Source organism: Dinoponera quadriceps, unplaced genomic scaffold (genome assembly GCF_001313825.1).
Source record: "Dinoponera quadriceps isolate SergipeBrazil2010 unplaced genomic scaffold, ASM131382v1 scaffold405, whole genome shotgun sequence".
NCBI lineage: Eukaryota > Metazoa > Arthropoda > Insecta > Hymenoptera > Formicidae > Dinoponera > Dinoponera quadriceps.
This window is the reverse complement of record NW_014554754.1, coordinates 2,237,616-2,263,287: the sequence shown is the minus strand read 5'-3', so window position 1 is coordinate 2,263,287 and position 25,672 is coordinate 2,237,616. Positions and strand designations below refer to the sequence as shown.

The 25,672-nt window shown below is 42.0% G+C and overlaps 3 protein-coding genes across 10 annotated transcripts in view; 2 read left to right on the top strand and 1 right to left on the bottom strand.

Annotated features, from left to right (window-relative positions):
- Window positions 1-310: 310 nt before the first annotated feature.
- LOC106741368 (cell division control protein 45 homolog) lies at window positions 311-4,111 on the top strand. 2 transcript variants are annotated; one of them, XM_014613288.1, is made up of 9 exons: window positions 311-393; window positions 951-1,103; window positions 1,246-1,455; window positions 1,562-1,735; window positions 1,819-2,054; window positions 2,146-2,482; window positions 2,569-2,963; window positions 3,035-3,111; window positions 3,185-4,111. In XM_014613288.1, the coding sequence occupies exons 1-9, from the start codon at window positions 343-345 to the stop codon at window positions 3,247-3,249; spliced, it is 1,698 nt and encodes a 565-aa protein (XP_014468774.1). In that variant the 5' UTR covers window positions 311-342; the 3' UTR covers window positions 3,250-4,111. The 2 variants fall into 2 exon arrangements, with proteins under 2 accessions (XP_014468774.1, XP_014468775.1); XM_014613289.1 differs by lacking the exon at window positions 311-393 and adding an exon at window positions 468-538.
- LOC106741369 (nucleoredoxin-like) lies at window positions 3,876-20,405 on the bottom strand. Of its 3 annotated transcripts, none has more exons than XM_014613291.1 (8): window positions 19,971-20,405; window positions 18,132-19,744; window positions 6,019-6,288; window positions 5,491-5,591; window positions 5,095-5,290; window positions 4,829-4,919; window positions 4,600-4,739; window positions 3,876-4,445 (listed from the first exon to the last, which is right to left on the bottom strand). In XM_014613291.1, the coding sequence occupies exons 2-8, from the start codon at window positions 18,594-18,596 to the stop codon at window positions 4,218-4,220; spliced, it is 1,491 nt and encodes a 496-aa protein (XP_014468777.1). In that variant the 5' UTR covers window positions 18,597-19,744; window positions 19,971-20,405; the 3' UTR covers window positions 3,876-4,217. The 3 variants fall into 3 exon arrangements, with proteins under 3 accessions (XP_014468777.1, XP_014468779.1, XP_014468776.1); XM_014613293.1 differs by having other exon boundaries at window positions 18,132-20,205; window positions 20,274-20,405; XM_014613290.1 differs by having other exon boundaries at window positions 18,132-20,405.
- A 266-nt stretch (window positions 20,406-20,671) lies between these two features.
- Window positions 20,672-25,672, top strand: part of LOC106741366 (oxysterol-binding protein-related protein 8) — a 13,192-nt gene continuing 8,191 nt past the window's right edge. The window contains exons 1-3 of one of the 5 annotated variants that reach the window (XM_014613282.1): window positions 20,672-20,768; window positions 22,432-22,571; window positions 24,666-24,794. In XM_014613282.1, coding sequence (XP_014468768.1) covers window positions 22,439-22,571; window positions 24,666-24,794 — 262 coding nt within the window. In that variant the 5' untranslated portion in view covers window positions 20,672-20,768; window positions 22,432-22,438. Of the gene's footprint in view, window positions 20,769-20,810; window positions 22,039-22,431; window positions 22,572-24,665; window positions 24,795-25,672 lie in introns of those variants that run through there. The other 4 variants (XM_014613280.1, XM_014613283.1, XM_014613284.1 and 1 more) reach the window with 4 other exon arrangements.

Genomic DNA, 25,672 nt, shown 5'->3' with positions numbered 1-25,672 from the left:
ATTCGATTAATCTCGATCCACTGCCCAGTTCGTAATCGATTATTACTGTTTACAATTGTTATGAAAAACTGTTGTCCGCCGACTGACCGTTGTTCCCGGTCGCGTTGTTTGTAAAATTCACAGGTGCGGGTAAAGGTGAGGCGCGCGCTCGAGAATTTCGGTTGCGTTGCGTTTACGCACTGGGCTTAGGACGATGCGGGAGACAACGTGTCGGTATCTGCACGGTGACGCTGTTGCCGCGCCTCGTGACCGACGGTTTGGATTTTCGCGCTAAGCCGCTCATGCCGAGAGCCGAGGCCGTCGTAAATCTGCAATGTTTCGCGTGCCGTGAACGATCGCAACATGTTTGTGACGAGTGTAGAGAAGGATTTCTACGATGCGATACAGAGAAACGTGAGTCAGCCCATTGTTCCGCACCACCATGGTGTATTCGCGTCTTTCGATTATAGGTTACCGCGCGCGCTCCCGTACTCTCGCTTCTCAACATTTTCTCACCCCGACTCGCTCTTCCGCTCGATAAAGCACCACAGCGTGATCGGTATTAATATTCGCGATAAATTGTTCCCGCGATATTTCAGTCGCAACACTTGTCGAGTCTTGGCGGTCATCTGTTTCTATGTTAATTACCGTTACGTGTGATTGTCATCTCTTGGATCATTTTGATGAATCAATGCGAGACCGTTATACTTCTTCACTTGAGAATTAAAGGCAGTGTATCATGGGAATTTGTGATAATAAATATGACGTATAAGCAGGACACAATATTGTTTAATATTGCATTACAAAGGATATATGTATCATTACTTCATATTTCTTAGATTCACCTTTGGGTTTCATATTCTATATAGTTTAAGATTTCAAACAATATCCTGTACATCTCTCTGTAAACCGAGGAAAAATCGATTTTTCATGCATTGTACAAAAACTCCTGATTTCCTTTTGTTATTTAGAGGTGTTTACTTCTGGTGAACTTTGACGTTGATGCAATCTGTGCCTGTAGAATATTACAACAACTTTTCAAAAATGACCACGTGATATATACTCTTGTACCTGTCCGAGGCATTCAAGATATGATCAATGCCTTTGAAGAAAATTGCGAGGAGGTAATGGCGCAAGGTTCTTTAACTTGTATTTGCTATCATACATTGTGCATGACTAAAATTGCGAGGAGGTAATGGCGCAAGGTTCTTAAACTTGTATTTGCTATCATACATTGTGCAAGACTAATAATCCTTAATATTTCAGATAAAGAATGTAATTATGATAAACTGCGGTGGTACTCTAGATTTAGTAGAATTACTCCAGCCAGACGAATCTGTGGTATTTTTTATCCTTGACAGTCATAGGCCTTATGATTTGTGTAATATCTATTCAGAAAATCAAATACGTATTCTTGGTAAACCTGACGAAGACAATGAAATCCCTGAATATAATGATATATTCCGAGATGATAGTGTGTGTAATATTTGCGATAAGTTTCTCACTGACGTATATTAATGGCAATAAATAGTTGTACTTTATACAACTGTTGCTTTGATAATTCCATTTAATTGTTATGCAGACAGATGAGGAGGATGAAAGTGAGGGATCGGACAATGAAAATGAAAGTGCACAAAGTAAAAGAAGAAGATTAAATGAAGAGGATATTCTGAGGCGAAGCGAACGAAGGAAATGGATGGAAAACAGAGCGACAATTCTCTTTAATTATTCACAGTACAGCTATTATGGCAAATCGGTATGAATCTTAACTGAAAACTCTAATATATACTAAACACACTTTTTTAAAAGTTTATATATACGTAACACGTTCTGTTACAGAGTGCGATATTAGTTTTTGAGATGGCTTGGAACATGTCGAAAGATAACTTAGACATGGCATGGTGGGCCATAGTTGGTTCAACAGAACAGTCCATCCTTAGCAAGGTAGAGTCACGAATCACTGTTCTTGAAGAAGGTTCTCTTCAAGCTCACGTTTCAAGGCTGACGCATAGACAAGGTGTTGATATCAATAGACAACAGCAACAGAGTATTGTCAGAGTTACTTATGATAAAGAGTATCCTTTCATAGCTATTTTTTCACACAACGCTGATATCTGACAAATGCTCTTGTATTGATGAACGAAATTCCTTAACAATTTCCAACAGTCTTCAATTAGCATTGTACCGCCACTGGACTGTTGAAGCCAGTTTAAAATATTCAATGCCAACCGCGGTGTCACTACGTCTTTGGTCGATCAGAGGAGAACAGCGTTTGAGAGAAGTTTTAGCTGAGATGGGTTTGCCTCTAGTGCAATCTAGACAATTGTTTCGTGCAATGGATCTTACTTTTAGACAGGAGTTTAAGCAGATGGTTGAAAAATTGGCTGGCAAATACAAAGTCAATAGTATCATTGGCAGTAGTTTTACTCTTCAATATGGTTATCGTTTCAAATATTGCGCCTCGGATATGGTTTATGCGATGTTGGCTTTACTAGATTCCACGGTAAGCCGGTGTTGTGCGAATATATTAACACTTGTATGTTACAATTTAATTTCGTTTCTTCTAATTTATATATCACAATTTCACAGACGAAGGACAGACAGCCACAACGTTGCTTCTTGGATACACTGGATTGTTTGTCGCGTACGAATAAGGATATTGTAGAGGACGGTATAGAGAAAGCAAAGCTGATGCTTCATAATATCTTTAAAACTGCACAAAGCATATTAGAAGCTAAGCAAGTACAGAAATTCGGTTCCTTGCTATATCTCAGTGTGCCGGATGGCAATATAGACACTTATTTATTCGCGCATCCTCATCCTCTGATTATGTTAGCTCAATTTGCCCTCAAGGCGTATGTAAATTCTTCGAGAAACAGACACGCGCCTGAATGGCCCCTCGTAGCTTCTGCAATGTTCAGCGCAGAAGAAGGCACGTGCCTCCTTGTCGGTATACCACCAGTTTGCGAAGATCAACCTAGAAGGTAGTATTCAAAAACACAAACGAAATATGATCTTCTCTTCCAAGAATTAACTATATATGGATTTATTGCAGCTTATTTGGGAAAGCATTCGAGCAAGCTGCCAAGAATAAAAATTGTTACATAGAGGCAGATTACTTCGATAGTACAAGTAAGCGTGAACTTGAATTTCTTGAGTTGTATTAAGCGAATGAAACTCATTAAAATATGATTTTCTTTTGCAGTAATAAGACTGAAGGTCGAGGAAAGGACCAAGTTTCTTGATGCTCTGGCAACACTCCTTGCGTGATGATTGTCATAAACTCATAATCATTAAATAGAGGGGAACAGTGCGACGGTCTCATTAATTAAATTTTTAGCTAGCGCGACCATTAATACAATCCAATGCAACTTTATTGCTCATGACATACGGTGCCTTTTTTTAAGAAAATGCAACTTCTGTACATTTTTAATCAGCGACGCAGTAGCTTTATAATTGTAAAATATTTAATATATAGGCTAGAGGACCGACATATGTGAATCAGCGGTTTCGTGTTAGTGTAATGTGTGTTGTACAGGAAAGACTAAGGTACAACAGAAAGATAAGATATATAGAGATCATTTTCGCGTCCCGACAACATTTAGATTAGTAATTTAAGAGACACGATAGATTAAGTAATTTTATAGAAAATAACTGGACGAAAACCGATAAAAAAAAAAGAGATATAAATAAAAATTCTTACATTTGTGCTACATATTTGACAACTGCTTAATATTTTGCTTATACTTTACTCGTAAATGTATAGAGTAGGAAATTTTGTGCACGACTATATATATAGATATTGTATTCAATCTTCGAACACCTGTAACACGTAACTATTCACAAATGCAACTTACAAATTACAACGATGAACAGGCTATTTCACAAACAGAGGATTAAAAGTGCGCCCACACCGGCATTTATTAAGTAATATATAATATATTAACGTATTTTTCTCGTGTGCGTGTGTACACTTAAAAATACAATTTGATCGATTTATTTTTGGCTATGATACATACATCTTTTGGTTACATCCGCGGAGGATTATGCAAGACCAAGTACGACTGACGCGCGGAATTCTTCCTACGAAAAGAGCGACGGTATCACAGAGACAGGAGTAAAAAAAAAAAAAGGAGGAGAGGGGTTTGGTTTTATCTGACACTCGAGCAACTCCTTCTCTTATAAAAATCTGACAAGTAGAAATATTTCGCTTAATTAACGTAGCTCTTGCTATGGCTTTAGGCCGGCACATGTTCGGTTTTTGATGTTTTGCGGACTGCCGCTATTTTATTTGTCGGCAATTTGTTATTGAGAAATCCATCGACGAACTGTTGTACGGAGTCCACGGTAATCTCAGCGCCATCCTCCATCACCACGTAAATCCCTCGCGGAATGTCGATAGCAGTCAGGAGAGGTACCGCGTCATCCAAACCAATGAATTCACGAAGAATGTCGGACGTTTCACACTGCGCGGAAAAAAAACAATTATTAGGTATGCCTTTATGAATATTTTATACTCGCGAGATTTATGTTTCTACATTTACACGTATCTCCGTATCCTTGAAAAAAATTATCATACGCGTTTAATTCATCATGTTCAACGTATGTGTGTATACCTACATCTAGAGCTATATAAAACTGCAAAGTATCGTCGTCAGGATCATCATAGTTTGGATCATAATCTGGCCGATCCCTTCTGTACGCTTGTGCGGTTGGCAGTAATACGCTTTCCCCAAATTGAATCTCGCAGTCTTCTCCCTCTGTGAAACGTGGGTGAGGCAACTTAGAGTCATTGATGGACATTAACGTAATTAGAAAATGTTCAAGCATCTTTTTCTTGTATTCTTACCAACAAACAAGATAATGGCCGGAGCATCGTGCAACGATGTAGCATATTTTTCTGTTAAAATGTTCACCAATCTGCTCGTCCAGGGAAAATTCTGATAAAAAGAAAAACGGGAAGTTTCCATCAAATTAACAATACATCTCGTGATTGTGAGAGCTTTAGAGGAGTGAGGATACATTACTTTGCTCAGAACACAGTTTTTAACGACTGATTTTTCACTTAAACTGTAATCAACGTTTTATTTGTCTTGAAAAAGTTGTTTGTGTTACCAGTCCCTCCGGATCCTCAATCAGCTCGGTGCGTCCATCTAGAGTGATTATGTTGTCGCGAGGATCCAGAATGACCAGAGTCGGTATTGCTTGAACGTCGAGAGCCCTTGCCAATTTCCGACGTCTCTCTTCTTGGCTAAAAGGTATCTTCAACCAAGGCATTGTCTCCGTGTACGCATTGTAAGAATCCTCGCTCCTAGTATGAAAACGCATAATTGGAAACCCTTTGTAGAGGAAATGCGACGGAAACAAAAGGGGTGTAGTGCAGTGATAGATAAGCAGAAAGAAATTAGTCGTCGAATGTACGTGAGATAAACGCCTGGGAATAATGTTTTGGCATTTTGAGAAGAAAAATCTGCCAAGAATCGGGTTAAACGATTGGAACGACGAACACACCTGTCCGAACTCACGAAGATCACTTCAAAATCGTGGCCTCTCTCCCGGATTCGCTGGTACGTATCCACGAGTTGCGGTGTAAAAGCTTTACAAGGTGGACACTGAATGAAAGGAACACAGGATCTTAAAAATAATCGATTCCATTGCGGATTCGCTGATATTAATATTCATTAATATTCATCACTCATTAATATTCATATTTATAAGAGACGCACAAATTAAATTAATATTAATTCACAGTATTAATAATCAATTAATACTTATTAACATATTAATATACACAGGGTATCCCAGTATAAAGAGAACATCTGAATATCTCAGGGGCTTAAATACGGAAGACTTGAGGAAAAAAATCGATAAAAATTACCGTCAAAATAATGTTCAGAATACGATATTTTAGATGAACCAATATTTTTCTGAATGCTTTGGCTGAGGAACTCATATCCGGACTACAACAACACATCGCTGCTCGCACACAGAAACTAGTGGGGCGATTAACACATACAGATGTCCAACATCGTTGCTTACCCAGTGTGCACTGAAATACACTCCCTTGAAACAGTGGCGGAGTTCCTCGTGCAACATGGGTTCATTGCTGTCCCGGCCGCCGCAAGGCAGGAGAGGTCCATCCTCAAGGGCAGCTTTTGGATGCGGAGGTCTCCAAGGGAATTCCGCACCGGCAGGATCGGCGACGGTTCGTTCAACTCCCCCTCTCGTCACTACGGACCCGTTCGAGCCCTCCAGTAAAATCAGCGTCGGTACACCCGCCTTTATCCGATACCTTCGAGTCAGCCTGGTCTGCAGAAGCGCGAGAGATTAATTCGCGTATGACAGAATCACGGCGCTTTTATCGGACCATCGCCCGAGGTATCGTTATACGCCCAAAATTTCTGTCTCGTTTCACCCGCATCGTTATGCCGCGGATCGTTTGCGAAACGATCTTACGGATGCACGAAACGTGATAAGAATCTAAATTAGGGGCGTTACTCGTAGGAATATTTTCTCGCACGGATAAGATGTAAACTGATGGGGAAATATGCGAGACGATTACGCGCGATCTCTTTGCTCGATTCGCTCGGTAGTATTTCATGTTGATTAATGTAACCGATGTAATTATCGCAGGAAAGAAGAAGGCAGTGGTCCCGCTCGATAATACCGGCGAACAAGACGCGCAAGAGAGCATATTTCTCCGGGGACTTTGCAGCAATAAGCGCGCGGAACGGCTGGTGCCGTCGGAGTTACATTAACATTGCGAGTGGTGTGTATCGTAGCACGCAGAAGATATTCCTCGAGAAGTAATAAGGATAATGGAGTAAGAGCCGCGCACGGGAGGTAATTAAGAGGGCGGAAACGTATCGATATCCAATTTATTACATAGTGTGCCTCGGAGTCTCACGTTTCAAAGCTTTCTAAAACAATGCAAANATATTTATAACATAACGCATACATACACACGTGCGCACATAAAATCGTCCCTGTTGTAAATGCACTTTACCCCCCCCCCCTCTCTCTCTCTCTCTCTCTCTCTCTCTCTCTCTCTCTCTTATGTGAAAGTGTGCGCAGCATAGTTTCATTAAAACGCAAGTGTATATTTAAATAGTCCCTTGAACGGTGTACATCATTAGCGACAACCCCCCCCCCCCTTCCGATGAAATTTCTTCCGCGCTCTTGCCTTCAGTCTCGATCTGCCTCGTCGAAACTCCTCTCTTTGGCCGTCTTTCTATTTCAACGTCCGATCTGTGACGGACCTTGCGTGTCCCGTGATTCTTTGGAAAAAAAACACCACGTTGCGACCGACGGGAGACACAAAGATTCGACGACGTGTTGCGAAAGAACACCGTGCAAAGGTAACTCGGCCTCGCCGCGACCCCGCCGACATTATTCGACGATGCAGGCGCACGCGTTACCCTCGGACCGAGCATCGAGACATTATTTTAAACTGATATCCCGGTCTCCCTCCGGCGAAAGAAACTCGCCGACGCAGCTTCCGTCGGCCGAGTGTCATAATTCGTGACGGCGAGGAGCGCGGGGGGACGGGTCTAAGCCTTCCAATCTACCCCGAAACTGCATTAAGTCGGCCGACCCTTTCCTCGAACATTCACGATCCTCCCCCGCGCCGCCCCGCAGTTCGATATCTCAGGGGGAGGAAGGTAGGGGCGCGATCTCTCGTATCGCGCGGGATGCCCCGTTACGGTCGCGCATAAAGGGCGGCAAGGGAGTGAAGGGCAGGGAGAGGGTGGCAGGCATAAGGCGAGAGGAAGGGTCCGGTAGGTAGCGAAACGCGGAACGCGCACGGTGAGCGTTATCGCGAGCTTCCACCGGGAAGGAAGAGAGAGAAAGACAGAAAGACGGTCGGCCGTGAAGGGCGAGAGGAGGGCGCGGAAAGGGTCGCTTCTCGTCCCTTCGTATATTTCCCGCGCGGCGTTCTCGTTCGCTCCCGCGTCACGTGGTGTACCCCACGTACGTAGTTCGCGCCCGCCCCCGCTCGGTCTCGAGCGGTCGATAACGCGTGCGTCCTACTCCCTCGCTCGCTCACCCGCTCGCGTCGCTACCGCGTCGCTCCACGCCGTTGTCGTTATTTCCCTCGGTGGTCCGCACACTGGGAGTCATAAATGCCCGCCGTCGCTGCGCGCGCGAGCGTCTCCCGAAGGAGCGTATCGCGCTCGGATATATTTACAGGTAGTGTAAGGCTTTGTGCAAGGGATGCGCTTTCGATGCGCGCGAGATAAAAAGCTCCGTTATAACGGTCCTTTTCTTTTGTTTATTATTTATTAATCCCACGCGCGCCGAGCTCACTTCCGGCGCGATATTATATTTAAAATGCGAGGCGTACGCCGAACGCGATAGTTGTTATAAGCCGGTATTCATAATCGGATCTTGCGCTTAACCCTCGAAAAGCAAGGTGGGTTTCCGACGTATCCAGGAAAGTGGGATTGGATCCGACCCCGTATTCTGTTTTCTTCGTTTTTCATGTGGTAAATGTGCAAAAGAGGTAAAAATAAATAATAACGTGAAACATTTTTTTAAGAAGAGAAACAGCGCGTGCGCACTGTAAAATAATCGAGCTGTGGGGTCGCGTCCGACCCCAACCTTACTGTTTAGAGAGTTAAGATCGTCTCAAGTTTGTCTTCAGATATTGTACGGATCGTTTCATTAAGCCTGTTCGTTTTAGCTGAATTAAAACTGCTGCGTTGGAAATTCGTTCCTTTTCCCTTCAACGTTATATACGGTTGTACACTTGTCTCACTCTAAAGATAAAAAATGTGCAACTTAATTCGGCTAATACGAACAAACCTATTGGCTATGAGTTGTATATTCTGTGGAAAAAGACAGAATTGTGTAAAATATTATGTAGAAGAATATCATAAAGAATGGTTTGAAGAACGTAGTAGTGATAAGAACGAAAAATGAAGAAGAATATATGGGATGAGTTATCATGAGATAGAGTAAAAGGAAATATATTGCGTAAGTTGTGGAAAGAGAGATAAAAGAAGTTGAAGACGAGGAAGGACATAAAACTAAGGATACAGGCAAGGAGAATAAGGATGAAAGCAAAGAGTTGCAAGGAGAGATGATAAATCATTTAGCGCGAGTTAGTGCAAGAATTAAGTGGGAAACAAATAAGGATAAACAAAGATAAATGATTGGATATAAAAAATGGATGGATAGAGAATGAAATAATGAGAGAAGCATGGTTCGTATAACATTTAGGTATTTTGGCTAGTCAAACAGTTATCACGTGTGGATGGATGAGTGTGGTTAAGGTAAACATTGTAAACCAAGTCCTTCCTTGATTTGCATAAGCTGAAATAAAAATGTTATGATCAGAAAATATATATCGCAATGCATCTGAAGATAAACTCAAGACGGTTTTGAGTATAAGATCTGACTACGAGTACCGGTCATAGTCTTCGTTTACATTTGTCCTCCCTTCCTCCTCGCGGGCGGTCTCGATTCCGTCAACGAGCACTCGCCTAGTGAAACGAGCGAGTATTTATAACGCGCAGTGTACGTCCCCTACTATTAGGATATTGCGCTGCGATGCGTCTCTTTCTCACTTTCCCCGCTTTTCTCGTCCGCCTCGCGTTCTCTCCCGATCGTCGGGGCGCCTTTTCCTCTCGTCCGCTTCGCTCACCCGGCGGAATCCCTCGCCGCGACCTGGAGTGGAAAGCGGCCGTGAGCGGGAACGCGGCTGGGAAGCGCAAAAGAGAGAGAGAGAGAGAGAGAGAGAGAGACATGGGGGCTAGACGGAGATCACTTTTGACTGGCGTTCGCACGCGTTCAATCGTCTCGCACGTGTACGTACACAAACCGCGGGAGTCGGTCGGGCTTTATCCGACGCCAACGCGCGCCCGACCGCGTCAGTCGCGACGATCGCGCGCGGTTTCCCTCCGGACTCTTCCCCGCTTGTCTATGGCCGTCGCTCACGCTCGATTCGATAAGAGCGAACGTCGCGTGTGGGTGGCTCGTTACGGCGCCGGCGGATTTAAACTTTTTGCGGACGCGAGCTGTAACACGGAACGAGCCACCTTTCTCGCACCCCCGAACAACGGGTGCGATAACAAATTCGTGGGATGGACGAAGGAGAAACGGGTTACACTTCAATTACCGCTTTCGGCGAGCTGGCCAATCGATCAGCTCTGATAAGCAAAATCGCGTCGGAACTTGTAAAAGAGGACGGGTAAAACGGGCCGATATCGGCCACCGGCAATGGCAGGTAAAAACAGTCTGTTTTTCGTAGCTTCTAAGCTGCTGAATCTGATTCTGATCTATAAAAAATTCTAATTTATCGGGAAAATATTGAAATCAGCATATGAAGCTATTGAATGTATATAAGAAGTTATTATGTGAGAACGATATATTAATGAAAGAGTAAAACTATAATAAAATAAACGAAATATTACGTGCTCGATATTTTCCTAAGATCCACTAAAACGCTCAACGTCTATCAGAAATCTTTCAGAATGATGCTACTGATAGTGAGAATGATTCTAAGCAAAGAACAATCGTTCCATTAATTTTTCTCAGTGTTTTGTTTTTTTCCTGTATGCATATATATTCTTTTATATATATGCAATAGATTCCGTTCATTAAAAATATTTTACCATTGTAATATTTTACTGCTGGAAATTGTAAAATTTGGGCAATAAGTATTTTTAAGCACCGAGATCCAGGTTGATGTTAATTATCTTTCAAAGAGGAGTTTTACTTGGGATTCTCGAGTTAAGAATTATAGCTCCACAATTTATTCGCTCGGTTACGTGACTATTAATAATATTCGCGGACTAGAAGCGCATATTCGATTATAATCCAAGGGTTTATGTAACAACGTCCGCGCGAGAGATTGATGCACGACGATAGCGCGGCTCCGAGTCGCCGTCGTGAGATTCGTTTTTCCCCGACAAAACACCAGCACGGCCTTTCATGCGAACAATTTGTGCATTCACCACTTTTCCTTTGACCACGAGCTAATAGGTCGTGCACAATTCATAGGCATGCGCTGCGGTAGAGAGGAGAGAAAAGCACGAAACAAAACGTAAAACGAAGCTGCGGTCGCCGACATGAAACGGCGATAAGATTTCCTGTCCGATTTCCACGAACGTATCCACGCAGTCCGCGTATTCGACACTGCGAAATTAGACGAAAGACAACGTACAAATAATGTCTTTCGTGATCCTTCGAATTTATTTACGGAACGCTTAATGGTTGATCAAGCAAGCGTTAATCTTTCATCTCAAGCCGAAATTTGGATACTATTCTTAAGGATAGTTTGCGTTTATTTGGACCGTTCATCGACTAATAAAAACCTTTTTTGACGATACTGACATTTTTTAACTCCTCTCTTGAATCTTTAATTCGACAGATTTTAATGCTACTTTCAACAACCCATTTCGACGTTAAAATAGCAAAAACGGAAATTTAAGACATCATGAGAGTAGGAATTATATTATATTAGAATTGAAATTAAACTTTTTTGCTTTCTTAACTCCTATGTTGTAGAATTAAAGATTTAACATAGGATCAAAATTTCGACTCTCTCTCTCTGTCTCTCTTTCTTTTCACTCAGAGGGTGGAAGAATTGTTGCGGACACAAAAGTAATTTTACGCATTGAATATATTTTAAGATTTGCAGACGGGAGAGCGATCCCCGGGAAAACCGAGACATATAATTTATAGCGTGCACCAGAATGTCGGAATGGTATGACGAATTTGGGGGGATGGATTGAGAGGAATGGATCGGGAAATCGTAGGCAGCGTGCTACAGCTACCATCCGCCATCGGCCAATCTATTCGATAATTCAATTAGCGAACCTCGTGTAATTAGTAGAGGCAATCTAAAGTATGCTAACTATGTATGCATTCTCTCTTTGCGAGAGAGCAAAAGAGAGAAAGAGAGAGAGAGAGAGAAATACAGAGTTCACCGTTTGAACTTACGACGGAGGCTTCGTTTTGCTTGTTACACTGTGTGCGTGTAGTGTTATCTTGTATTGACACGCACCTCCGCTCCAGATCTGATATAGTCCAGACGCGACGGCGTCTCGAATATTTCAAACAGTTTACAAGGTGTTTATAAAGCCGTTCATACACACGAAACATCTCGGCGCATCGTCGCGGTTTCTCCTAGTTGCAACGTTTTTCGCGACGGTTGCAGTCGGTTTGGCGAAAATTTCACCGATCATTCTCCACTTTTACTATCTTTTCTCGTGTACGACCTTAAAGATATTCTTAACAAAACCCTGCATCGTATGTAATTTTGTCAATACAGAGATACGCACAAAATCAAACGAAGCGGGAAGATCCGCACGATCGATTTCGTTTTCTCCGCCGTGCACTAAGCAAGAAAGAAAATTTCAGTTCCTGTGACTGAATAGGGAGACCAGATAAAGGCACGAAATCATATCTCCGTTACTGCGACCCTGAGTTGAAATTTAGATGCTATTTCGACACTCTTAAGGATAATTTGCGCCTATTTAGACGGTATATGGACCAATCAACATCTACTTTGACGATATTGACACTTTTTAACTTCTCTTTTAAACCTTTGATTCTACAGATTGAATTTTAATGCTACCTTCAACAACCTATTTTGATGCTAAAATAACGAAAACGGAAATTTAAGACATTATCAGAGACAAAATAAAAGTATAATTGTATTATTAGAATTATAATTAAACCTATTTTGCTATCTCAACTCCTATTGTGTTGTAGAATCAAAGATTAAATCAAAATTGAATATAGGACCAAAATTTCAACTCGAGACATTTAAGGCACTTTTATTAATAAAAATTAGTTCGGAACAGACCTTTAAAGGTCGCTTTAAGGGACCTTTTGTGTAATCGACGCTAATCAAATTCGTCATTGACTTTAGTATCTCCTTAAAACTCGAGATAACCGAGAAGTATCGACCGATCAGAAACTTTCTACAGGAATCTTTCCGTTCCTGCAGCCGAGTTTTCGTCTGGTCCGCAGACAGCGGAAAATTCACTTACGGGGATTTATTTTTTCCGCATACACATACCACTATCAACATTGCACAACCGTGTGAGATTTAAATTTCGTCGCACCGACGCGCCGCCGCTCGAAATCGGAAGTTGCCGAAACGGCCGCGTCGTAATTATCTTCGTGCGCGCGCGCGCGCGCGAGGAGAAATCGAGCGAAGGGGGCCGTTTAAAATTCCGCGTGTATGTTTAGAGCCGGGATTTTCAGTGGGCATTCCAAAGATACGGCCGGCACGGACTCGCGCTTCATCTTTTATGGAACAGCCGTGCAAGCTCGAGCAAGCACGAACGAAAAGAAACACACCGACACGGCGGCCTCGTCTTCCGCTGGCGGTCGTTTCTCTTCCACTTCCGATTCTTTTCATTATCGCGTGGAACGAACGAGGACGTTATTTGAGGAAGATATGGGTTGTCCTATTCGTTCGGAATAGAGGGGTCCCCTTTTTTCGTCCCGGCGGCTTTCTCGTTAGCGCCGCTCGCGGGCAAAGGCACGTTTTCTTACACGAAGCGATTTAAAACGTCCGAGCTATGAGCAACCTCGCCTGATTAAAGCGTTGAAGAGGCGGGGACGATCTCCTAGAGACGCCCTCACAGAGTGAGTGCAGCCGAGTGCGGATAAAGCGGATGAAGAGGTCCGTCGAAAATGCACGGACGCGAAAAGGGCGAATGACCGGCTCGGCGATAAGCAACGTGATCTCGTCCGCTCGCTCACGCGTGTTTTGGCGATCTCGTCGAACTGTGATGTTCGTCTCGTTGAAATAATGCGAATATATCGCTCTTTACCGCCGCAAGATTCTGTTTCGCGCGCGTGTGTGCATGTGTTTGTGTGTCTGTATGCGTATGTGCGTGTACGTGTGTGCACGAAAAATAGAGTGCATTATTGTACCAGTGAATTTTGATCGAAATCGATACGGCAAGTTTGATGCGGATTGAAGCTTGGAAAGTACTTGTGAAACCTATGGCAGAAGCATCGAACGGTGAATACCGGATCCGATGAAATAATGACGAAATAAATCCGCCTTGTTGAATTTGGAATTTACGAGCGAGCTTTATGTTTACCTTCGGGAAATATAGGAGACACGAATTTGCAGTATTAATAATTCGATCCCACGAACAAACGTGCCATTTTTAGCAAGCGCGCGTTTTAAGCGCACCTGGTGTAATTGACACGATTTTATTAGCGGACATCCGATAGCACCAATATCAAAGGAAAACCGATCTCTCTAACTTTTTCCTCCTCTTATTCTACGTCATTATAATCTCCCCGATTAGCCCCCTTTCTCTCGTTAACAGAGCTATAGCAAAACAGCCATGATTGCAGCAAGAAGCTCTCGAGAGCGATTTAAACGTGGAATTAATGAGCGGGGACCAATCGCGATGCTACTTGACGTTGATTACGAATAAAGCGCTCATCGTTACGGTCTCTTTGCAATTGAGGCCGATTAAATGTATGTATTGTACCCGGTACGTCCCTATTATAAACATCAATGAGGCTAAAGTACCGCGGCTGAATAAAATGTGAAGTGATCCGGCGTTTCGAGGGCAGGCGTTTGAACATTGTCGAATATTGTCTGCGTCTACTTGTGCGCGTGGCGCGTTTCGTGTGCACGTTATCGTTAAAACATGAATTGCAAGTCCGAGTGTCACCGAACAGACAGTAATATCTACGCTAACTGCGAGTCAAATTTTGCCTTGTGAGACACTCAATTCCGACGAACTTGATTATCGAGCAAGTACTTAGAGTCGAGAGCCGCAGGTGTCGCAAAATTAACGATGACGAGTAAAACTTTCGACCGTCGAGCACTGGGAAAAAAGGCTTAATAATTTCTTTGTGAAATATAATGTTTATTTCATAGAAATCAATGTTTATTTAAATGTGGCGAAATAAAATGTTATTCCTAGCAAGTAAACCAATCAATAAGAAAATTTAGATATATTCCACAAAAATATATATTCCGTTGTCACAGTCAAGTTTTTTCTTCCAACCAATAAATATCGAAGAAAATGTCACAAGAAACATTTACTTCGCAAAATTTCAAAATTTCACTGAGAAAAAGACGTTTTCTCAGTGAAGAGACCGACATATATCGAATAATATAAATATTTACTTGATCCACGTAAAAGATTTTCCTAGTAAATTATCGAAGTAAAATATTTACTTGATCCAAATAAAAATTTGCTACGGAATATTGAAGTTTGATTTGCTAAGAAATATTGGATTGACTTGAATCTAGCATTTCTTTCCTCCGGAGCACTCGATGCTATAAAAAGTTACATTTTTCCTCAAGTCACACTATTTCCTCGTGAGACCGCGCGCCGGCCATTGTTAAATATTTCTCAGTGCGTTCTAATTTTTACAAGTGACTCTCCGATGAGGAAAAGGTTCAGGTTCAGAAGAAGATACATTAACAGCTACCACATCTCGCAACACGCGCACGCACGCACGCACGCACACACAAAAGACTCACTCTACGATCAAAGCACCACTCTTTCTCCAGGCCATTCACACGCGAGGCCATTCTTACGAGCTACACTTTTGCAATTTTCTTTGTCGCGTTTCACCCCTGCCCCCTCCTTCCCATCCTCCTTTCTTCTCGCCTTGGCTTCGCGTATAGTATCAACACACGACGATAATGCATACCGAGTAATGGCGAAAAGATCGCGCGGGTGAATAATACATCTCGAGAGCGCCGGGTGCCACATGCGACCTCCCGGCCGGCGGATCCGCGCAAATAAAATTCGAACCTTAAATAGCGCCGTCGTGCGTGAAGGGGTTAAAAGGCCTGTACCGAGTGAAAAACGCATGTTGCGCGCGCTGTCGCCGGCTGACGTGACTCTTCCGCGTGTGAGTGCGTGCGTGAGTGCGTGCGCGCGTGAATACACGCGACTCGCGAAATCGCGCCGCCCGAGGCGACGACGTTTACGGTGGACGTGTTTCTGCGCGTACACGTTCGTTCGATTTTATTCGCCGGATGGGCACGGCCTACAATTAGGACTCCTTTATGTCGGGACCGTTTTTATCTTACGCGGCCCGGAGGACCGCCGGATGCGTCCCATTAACCGCGGATTCCGTAGAGCAAATTAAGAAAAATGGGCTTTTTCATCTGCACGAGCGATGTTGACTGCGAATTTCGCCATCGCCGCGACGACGAGCCCTGCCAGTCGGCGACACAGAGAGAGGCGACGGAATTAAGCGCGGAATCTTCGTCTCGATCGCTCGAGCAATCGAGATCAGGATCTCGCATAAATTCTACCGACTTTCCGCTGACGAGGCAGACGTCGGTAAACGCTTGGGGTGAGAAAGACTCGCTGAAAAATTGCCGCCGAGGTCGATGCGTTATTCGTCAGTATTAAGGGCGAGTTGGAATTAAGGAGATTCGAGCGTTTGATCAAATATAAGATAACCTGTCATATATATATGATACAAAAGGTAGTCGAACTAACAAGGCGTAACAGAAATTTCTATCATCTTCACCGTATCATTTCCGAGATATTTAATTATAAACGTGTACAAACATAGAAACCTCATAAAACGCCAGATTTCTCCTAATTTTAATTATATTATATATAAAATGAAGATTTAAAAAACTTTTGTAATATTAAAGATTAATATATAGATATTATGGACGAATTTCAGAATTTTTTATTGACCGTTTCGTTTTGAAAATATACAATGGTGGAAAGTTTATAATTTATAATAATATTCAAGATACATATACATGTATGTATATTTATTACGAATTTATTTAGAATCGAATAATTAAGGAGACAGATATGTATAAAGTATATATATTTAAACACTTATATACTTTTTTCTATTATCTATGCATCGCTATTAGGTCAACTGATGCATAAATATATTAATAAGAAAAAATAATAATAATACTTCCACATTTGTAATATTGTATATATATTTACCTCAACTTTGTTTCAGATTAACGTTTATTATTTGTTTGGTAAAATAAATGCATAGAAAAGAAATTTTGTTTGATGAATAGTAAATTTATGGAAGGCCCTCTTGATGCGCCATTGAAAATACGATATTTAGCGGTAGAACCTCCTTAAATCTGTCGAGATGAAACGTGTTACCTCGCAGATTGTTATAGAATTTTTGTAGATTTTAGATTGTTATAGAATTCTTCAAATATAATTTAGATTTTATACGGTATGAGTCGACGAGGGATAAAAGGAAATTAAGGGTCTCAATCACCTCACATCATGTTTCTACCATTTTCTCCCTTTCACGAAAGGCAAACTTTTAATTACAATTAGTACTTTCTCTATTCAGTGCAAAAGTTTCGTCGTGATAAGTAATAGAAAGACACGAAAAACCGTCGAAGCTTCTCAACAATCTCGCTGTTGGAAAACTTTCCTGCCAGTTTGTTCTTCCAGCCGGGATTCTCGGCGTCGTTCTCTTACTTTCATTACTTCGAGAACAAGTCGCGCGCTGTATTCTTTGAGATAAACCGGCGAATTTTTGAAATCCGACCCAGTTTTCCTTAAACTTTCATCCAGAATACTCCAATAATGCATTTATCATTTTATCAAAACTTATAAACTCCAAGTCCAAATCATTATATTTTAATAATGCATTATTATTCGTTATAATTAATTTCGACAATATTTGAATTAAAATTCGGAACACCCGCACGCGACATACTGAGTAATCGTTAATGTGAGACGATCTTCTAGAATTAATTCGACAAAGAATTGTTTTGAGGAAATTGCGAATTTTCTATTTTCGAATTATCAAAATGCTTTCCGACAGGCGCCACCATAATATAGTAATCGAGCTTTTCTTCATTCTTTTAAAAGTTATAAACTCCGAAAAATCTATTTTACTTATTTATTCATCTTAAAATCGTTCCTCCTCTCGTTTCGTTGCTGTTCGTATTCGAAGCAAAATATGATGATAATCCCATATCTATTCATTTTAGCTGAACTGGCTGTGCCAGTTCAAGAAACATACACACACACACACACGTTAAAACGACGAGAGTATGAAGCGTACGTACGCACTTTCTCACGCTTTAGTGTGCGTGAATTTCTCGAAGTAGCGTAGCCAGTTCGGCTAAAAAAGAACGGGCCGTAAGTAACGCGTCGGTCAGCGACGATAAACAAAGATCAAGGTTAAGCGCTTACCTTCCTCTCGTAATCGTTGTTCGGCACGGCGAGCCAGGGCAGATCGGCTACGTGGGCGCGGAAGCTCTCCTCGAAGTCGAGCACGTCGGTCACGTTGCTCCACAGTACCACGTGCACCACCTCGAATCTCTTCCTGCGCTCGCCGTTGTCCGCGTTGACACTCGCGTAGAGCTCGACCAGCTGACGCGTGAAGTCGTCGCAGGTGGCACCGGGGTTCACGAAACTGAAGTACATGCCGATGATCTCGCATACCGGCCGGCCGTCCTCGGTGACGAGCGAAGCGGTCGCATCGAGCGGCTTTGTCTTGGCGTCGCGCGCGTTGTTAACCTGGCTGCAGCGCGCGAGCTGCTTGCCGAGCAGCCGGTGTTGCCAGCAGGTCGGCTTGCCGGCGGCCGTCGACGAGGCCGGCTTCCTCGCGACATTCACCGACGCGGATGGTGCCTGTTCGCTGATGCACGCTGCCATCGCTCGATCACCCGGTTGGCTTGCTTCATTCGCCGGCGACACGCGCCGAGCCTACCCACGGAGAAAGGCTGCCGAGGAATTCACTCGACTCTCGGAGAGTCCCGGTAGCCGCGAACTATTACCCACGCGTCTCGTCGACCGCACCAACGCGAACTGATTCACCTTTCGTTGACTCGCGCGCGGCTTCAGACCCGCGACGCGACGCCACGAAGTCGACCGATCGAAGCCGAGCGCCAACGGTCGATAGTTTCGATACTATCGAAGTATAAATATTTTTCAGAGAAAAAACGAACGATAGAGAGAAATCGATTGATCAAGGAGGCAGGTATTAGTAAGTAAGCGTGAACATTTCGCTTCCATTTCAGAGCTGATGTCGTTCTGCGTTCTGCGTATTAGCGAGATATCGATATGGGAGAAACAACATGGTAGGCGGAATTGGCGCGCATGCACGGAACGCTAAGGGCTTTAGCAGAATGGCTGATGATTTCGGTTTGTCAAGACAGTTTTATCTTTTAAGTCTTTGTCGTAAGTAACGCACAATGCGACTGTATTGTGTCTCGAGTCTTAAACCAAAAAGTCGTTCTTTTTGTGATCGATGATGTGAACCGCTGTGTAGTAAAAAAAGGTAAAAAAAATGTTAATTTAGATAAAGATTTCGAGCGCATAAAAACATTATCTTAAAATTATAAAAGCCGGTCTCACCAAGTCCGGCTAGTTAGTAGATTAAATTTAAGAGTTGCCGATAGCAAAACTTCAAGAACTCGTAAGTCGTGATAATTAATTAGTAACGATCAGTTTTAAGTTTGCACTCTTAAATCTAACCGACCGATTAAGTTAACCGGAGTTGACGAGGCCAGTCATAAGTCAGCTTTATTCTGCTAAAATTCCAAGTACAAACGTAATCCTCAACTTGCCTTTTAACGTTCACTATGAGATAGAATTTCCTTATTTGACGAAGTGTCCAAAGACGATGTATCCAAGATTTATTTCCAGTAAAGCAATTAAAAAATCGCACGTTCTTCTCTCTGACATCGTAATGCTGTGTGAAACGCCTTTATGCAAACTCGATTCTATTTTCGTAAGTCAAGTAGCTCCAAGTGGCGCCATCTGACGGTCGGTGATGTTACTCTCTCTCTCTCTCTCTCCCTCTACTCACAAGATCCAAGTGTCAATATTTTAAAAACGTTACCGTCGAATGTCAAGATATATCGTTTACCTCTAAGGCATATTAGCAATATTTCAATTGTTTTCGTTATAATGAAAATTTCGTTATAATATTAAAATGTTTCCCAAACATTTGAGACATGAATATATATATATATATATATATACGTACAATATATATATGTGTACAATATTTCTTTCACATATTACCTGTGTTTTTGCAAACAGTCTTACAGTATGGTAACGCCAGCGTGTCGCTTTGTGCTCCACTTGGGTGTTTCAAAGGGAAGAAGTATCGATTCAAATACAGCAGGTCCTTGAATTTCCCCACCAAGGATCTGCCGGCATCATCGAGTATAACGAATCCGGCCCGAGTCTGCCCGCTTTTTCGCTGACTCAGAGCTTCCGCCTGGCGAAAGCCGACGTTCTCGGCGGATTATGCTACCTGGCCGATTAACATTCATAGAATCGCCGTGTCGGCTCGCCGAGGTGAAATAATCCTGGATTACCGACCCGCTTTCTCCCTTTGCGTTACACTCGGCGTCAAGTGTGTGCCTTCACGTCTGAAGTTCGGCACTCTCCGTTCGGACGTATCTCGCATCCACGTGTCCAGCCGTCTTCCTATGCTATTGTCGTAATTTCAACCTTTCACCTTTCGATCCTCACGTAGAACGCCCGCCTATTGAACATATCGAAAACCGCCTCTCGATATAGCGCGCCGTGTAGCGCCCGACTTCGGTAGCGTGGCACGTATATGTCGTCGAGTGTACGATTCTGCGCATAATGCAAACAGAGAAGGAAATGGGCTGATCCTTTATTTGCTCGATGAGAGGGTTCTATCGCCGGGGGCCCCATGTGCCGCGAGGATCTCCGTCATTTTTCGCAGTCGCGTGCTCGAATTATATCGGAACGTATCCGCGACGCGTTCGCGCGCGCGCGCGCGCGACGTTAATCCGCGACGATCGCTCGATCGTTCTGTACGGTGAAGTTCGCCGCCGAGACCGCACGGTAAGCGAAGTTCCACTTCATTAGAGCAATTACGGATTAGCCGCGGTTAGCGCTAATCAGCAATCAACCGGCCGTGAGTCATACGGACTGCCGGCTTTAATTCTAACCTCGGATCACCGGTGCCTCTCTCTTTCTCTCTCTTTCTTTCCTTCTCGCTTCCTTTCTCCCTCTTTCTCTCTCTTTCTAGACACAATCTCGCCTCCGATGCAGTCGTAGGCGGGAAATCCCGTTTTAACGAGGGTGCACCAGCTAATATTAGAAAGGCGTGCACAAGCGGGGCGCGATCGCAAATAATCGCGATTATTAAAAATTCACACGTATCGGCGATCGATCGGTCCGCCGAAGGAAGAGGTCGCCCGAGGTGGCGGCGCAGGCGGAGAGAGATAACGACAGGCGATTCAATTGGACTCGCGTGCGCGCACGTCATCGGTCACGGCCGGCCGCGTTTTGAAAAGTGCGTGACATTCCGGCGACTCGTTCGAGCGTCGTCCGTTGAGCGACGCGGAATCGCGGCGGATTCTCCGCCGGAGATGGACTGGGAAATAAATCGAACGCTATCGAAGGCGGCCGGTAATCGTCCGATGTCGTCGTAGCCGTCCTCGTCGCTGCGTCGCGCGAATCGGCGAGCGAGCGAGCACGCACGTACGCACGCACGCACGCACGTACGCACAGTGGTGTTTCGCATCGTGCGCGTCATTGGCGTGCGAGAGGCGCAATGTTTTTGCCGGATTAATTGCGTAGCCGCGCGGCGAACGAGCGCGATCTGTCCGTCTCTTTTCCTCTCTCTTTCTCTGACAGTCTTCCTTCCGGCGTTTCTCTTTCCGCTAGAGGCGCGTTGCGCGTCGTCGCCGCCGCCGTTGCGGACGTCGCAGTTGCAGGCGCAGTTGCAGTCCCGCGAGCCGACGGAATCGCACGCGCTCTCTGTCTCTCTCTCTCCCTCTCTCTCTCTCCACCACGTTGTGTCTTATATATCACGAGACTCGCCGCGAGTGATCAATGGTACGTCGCGAAACCGTCCCTACGTGACGACACCTCCGCGTCCCCCGTGCTCGCGTGCGATTTGATTCGCGCCCTCGACGAGGGGACGCGCCGTAATTCGCGTGAAAACAACGTGGCCCGGGGCCGCGCACCAATGTCGGGAAGCGGTCGTTAGCTATACGCCTCTCATTCCGCGTTCCTCCGCGCGCATCACGCTCTAATTGTCGCCTACGCGTAATTCATCATTGCTATGGACTGATACGTTTGTCGCGTACAATCGCTCGCAAGCAAGGTGAGTCCTGATGTTTTGCGTAACAATCGCACATTGTGCTATTAAGTCTATTAACAGATGATTGAGACGCGAAAGCGAAGGTAAACACACACATACATACACATACACACATCATACATACATACATATACACACACGCGCACACGGTCATATAATTATAACGAGTAGTGTCGTCTGTCGTATTTCTGCGTGCACTTCAGTTTTCCTTGGGAAATTTCTTGCGTTCTTTTTTTCGTTTAATCACTTTATTATTCTTCGTGATATGTTAATCGTCTTTTTTTAATGATCTCTGCACTTTATCCAGTTTACTGTACAAAAAGCGGATAGAATGTAATCTTATATTCAGTAGCTCATTCAATGACTCATGATAAATTATATGTATGTTGATCTTAGATTTACAATGAGTTCGCAACCGATTGTGGTACCTGGTGGAGAACATCGTCCCCATTCAGAAGCACATTCTGTACCGGTTGGGGGCTCAGCAGATGCCTTTAAAACCATGACACCGCCAAATGTCAGCAGGTCTTTCAGTCGTGAGTATATTATTTTATCTTATGCCGTTTAACTTTTTAATGTATGTGTGTGTGTGTGTGTGTATATGTATGTATGTATGTGTGCGTGCGTGTGTGTGTTATTAGGAATATATTCTTGATATATTCTTGATATTGAGTATGCAGCGATGCCACAATACATATAACTTGTTTACATCAATATAAGAGCCACTACAGTGATAACTTGTCGTTATCTATACATATTTGTGTGACTTACAAATTAGCTTATAGGATATTATGGAAATCTAGAAGTAGCAAAGGAGACTCTAAGTAAGCACAATAGAAATATCTTTGGCTGTGTTGTAATTATACATACAAGTACATACAAATGGTAGAGGTTCATACCTTCAAAATCTACTATTTGTGCAATTTGTAAGAATGTTTGTCATTGACATTTGAGCCATACTGTATTAAGGATATAGATATAATTGCAGCATGTCTCTGCAGAATTCTCATCTATTATTAAAGTATTCTAAGACTCGGTAGGTTTATGTAATACTCTTGTAAATTACGTACAGTTTCTTATGTTTATATAATATCAACACTTGTACAAGCTGGTATTCATGTACATGTTAGTCTGTTATTTATATGAATGCATGTACTTTCATAAGGTATATTTATTTTTAAAGCAACAATTGTAAAAAAACTCGCACATGCACGTGATTATATACACTAACAACAGTTATAAAACATCTTGGATATTTAAATATATCTTTAATTGGAAGCTACAAGAAATAATGAGAACAGGTACACTCCTCAATTCAACATACAAACAATTCTATTGATAGCATTTCGTTTATTGTTCGTGTTTTTGCCTTATTTGCGACGTATTTCGCGCATAAAACTACTTAGTAAGTTTGCCAACGTGTCAGATGCAAAGTTATGGCAGCTCATTAATATGAATGAAATATATACTGTAGCAAGTCTCTTACTGTTGGAAAAATGGAAATCAATATCTGAGAGTGTATAATAGAACCGTTCTCATATTATAGTAGGAATCCCTAGTACTATAAGTACCGTAGTTTGTTGTGAATAATAACTACGCTTTATGGCCCACTTTTCTACTGTTTGCGACATTTAATACGGACAATATGCGATTTTACGTTGAGTGCCTTTCGAGTAAAATGAAGGTATTAACTCAAAATGTTGTTTTAAGTAATACGTCTTTTTTCTGATAAAGGCCTTTGAGTATATTATTTCCTAAGCAATATATATGTATAACCGTAGAAAATATACGGTATAAAAATAATGACTTGGATACAAGCTACATACATTTTATATTTATACGTGGAATATTTTTATTAAAAGGATTTGCGTAGGGAAATCGCGTGCTGTTAACACTTGTAGAAATAATATTATAAGACGGTATATTATTAACTATATTATTTCAGGATTTTTCCCATTTACTGTACATTCCTGATATTACGTACATTCGTGGGCAGAAAGGTTGTCCTATTCCCTAGGCACAGTGATATCGGAAATTTTGAATTTAGAGTATCATTTCTAGATATTCGTACATCATGATTATTCTCTGAGTCGGCAAAGATGCTCCAAAGCAAGTCATAATGCACGAATATTAAGAAATGCTGCGCCTAATTCGAAATTTCCAATATCACTCTGCCTAAGGAATGGGACAACTTTTCTGTTCACGATTTATCTATTATTTATTGCTTTCGTGAGTTGCCTGCATATGTGGTAGCACAAAATAGCATGTAGCAATATAATATAGCATACTCCATTGTGCATGTATAATTTGTGCATGCGTGTTTTATTTTTTTTGCAGCAAAGTAGGCAAACGTGCAATATCTTTCGTGAAAATTTAATTACAGATAATCACATGTTTTGACGGTTTTCTCTCATCTTCTTCACTATAAAAAAGAATAATAATAACATTGTGACTTGTATTATTACACATTAACATTACCTATCTGTAACGTAGAAAATACAAATTCGTTTTATATGTACTGTCAAGTAATCATTGAATAGTTTTGGTTGAAGCGTTCTTCTATTTGTGTAATATGATATGAAACGTGATGATAAATATTGAGCGCAACTGTATAAGTGCTAAATATATAGAACCAGCGGATCGACATCTTCGACGAAGCAGCATTCAAGCACAGTCTACACCATTACCTAAACTTCCATCAACTGAGTCCCTTTCAACAAGCATAAATATTACAGCCGGTGCACCTCCAATGTCTCCAGGTATAAATCTAGAAATATTTTCGAAAATTAATACGTATTATTGCTATAGTATGGAATAACTGAACAAATACAAGCAGCTTTCAAAACTTGATTGGCATTACATGCTTTTTTTCTGTAGTATAATAAATACATACATGCTAGAGAGATTCTAAAATTACGGCTTCTAAAACTATTTTCGAAATTTATTTTTACATTCTGTTTTACATGCAATTTTTTATAAACTTTTAACTTTCATATAACGTAGCGATATGATTTAATGCTTTTTACTTGCACTCTATGCTTTTTCTCGCAAATTAAGCTTTATATATAAGCTGAATATGCTAAAAATACGTTTATTTAATTAACATTATTGTTTGTTACTTACATCATCGACACATATAGAGTACATACAAAAATCTGATTATATAACTCAGTGTAATAATGCAATAATGCGAACTTGTGTCTTATGTATTTTACAATCTATTTCATAAGATTTGTATCAAATTTAGATATATTTATACAAATTATGGGAGAGAGAGAGAGAGAGAGAGAGAGAGAAAGAGAGAGAGAATATTCTCTTGTACTATAAATTTGATTTTATATACTATTTTACTAAATTTTTATTATTCTTATATCTGTATTTTAATATCTGCATAACTAAATTTGTCTTTGTTGAACTTAAAATTTGATGCAAATCTTATAAATTATTCTATATACTGTGCATACACATGTATAAATGAGATATTGGAGATGATTTAGTGTAGTAATAATAGATTTCTTAAAAATCCGGTTTTTTTCCATTGTATATGATTGAGAAAAATGCGTCAGTAAATGAATATATATTTTTACGCAATAGAAGTGAATGTTTTAATATAACTGTAGCTCATTTATAATATATA

Bases quoted from the DNA above. Each gene is read 5' to 3' on its own strand.
- LOC106741369 (XM_014613290.1), bottom strand. From the start codon at position 18,596: ATGGCAGCGTGCATCAGCGAACAGGCACCATCCGCGTCGGTGAATGTC. The intron at 6,289-18,131 runs GTAAGCGCTTAA...GCGCTTCTGCAG, and splicing joins ACAACGATTACGAGAGGAAG to ACCAGGCTGACTCGAAGGTA. The intron at 5,291-5,490 runs GTGTGTTCGTCG...TTTTCATACTAG, and splicing joins ATCTTCGTGAGTTCGGACAG to GAGCGAGGATTCTTACAATG.
- LOC106741368 (XM_014613288.1), top strand. From the start codon at position 343: ATGTTTGTGACGAGTGTAGAGAAGGATTTCTACGATGCGATACAGAGA. The intron at 2,483-2,568 runs GTAAGCCGGTGT...ACAATTTCACAG, and splicing joins TGGCTTTACTAGATTCCACG to ACGAAGGACAGACAGCCACA. The intron at 3,112-3,184 runs GTAAGCGTGAAC...TTTCTTTTGCAG, and splicing joins AGATTACTTCGATAGTACAA to TAATAAGACTGAAGGTCGAG.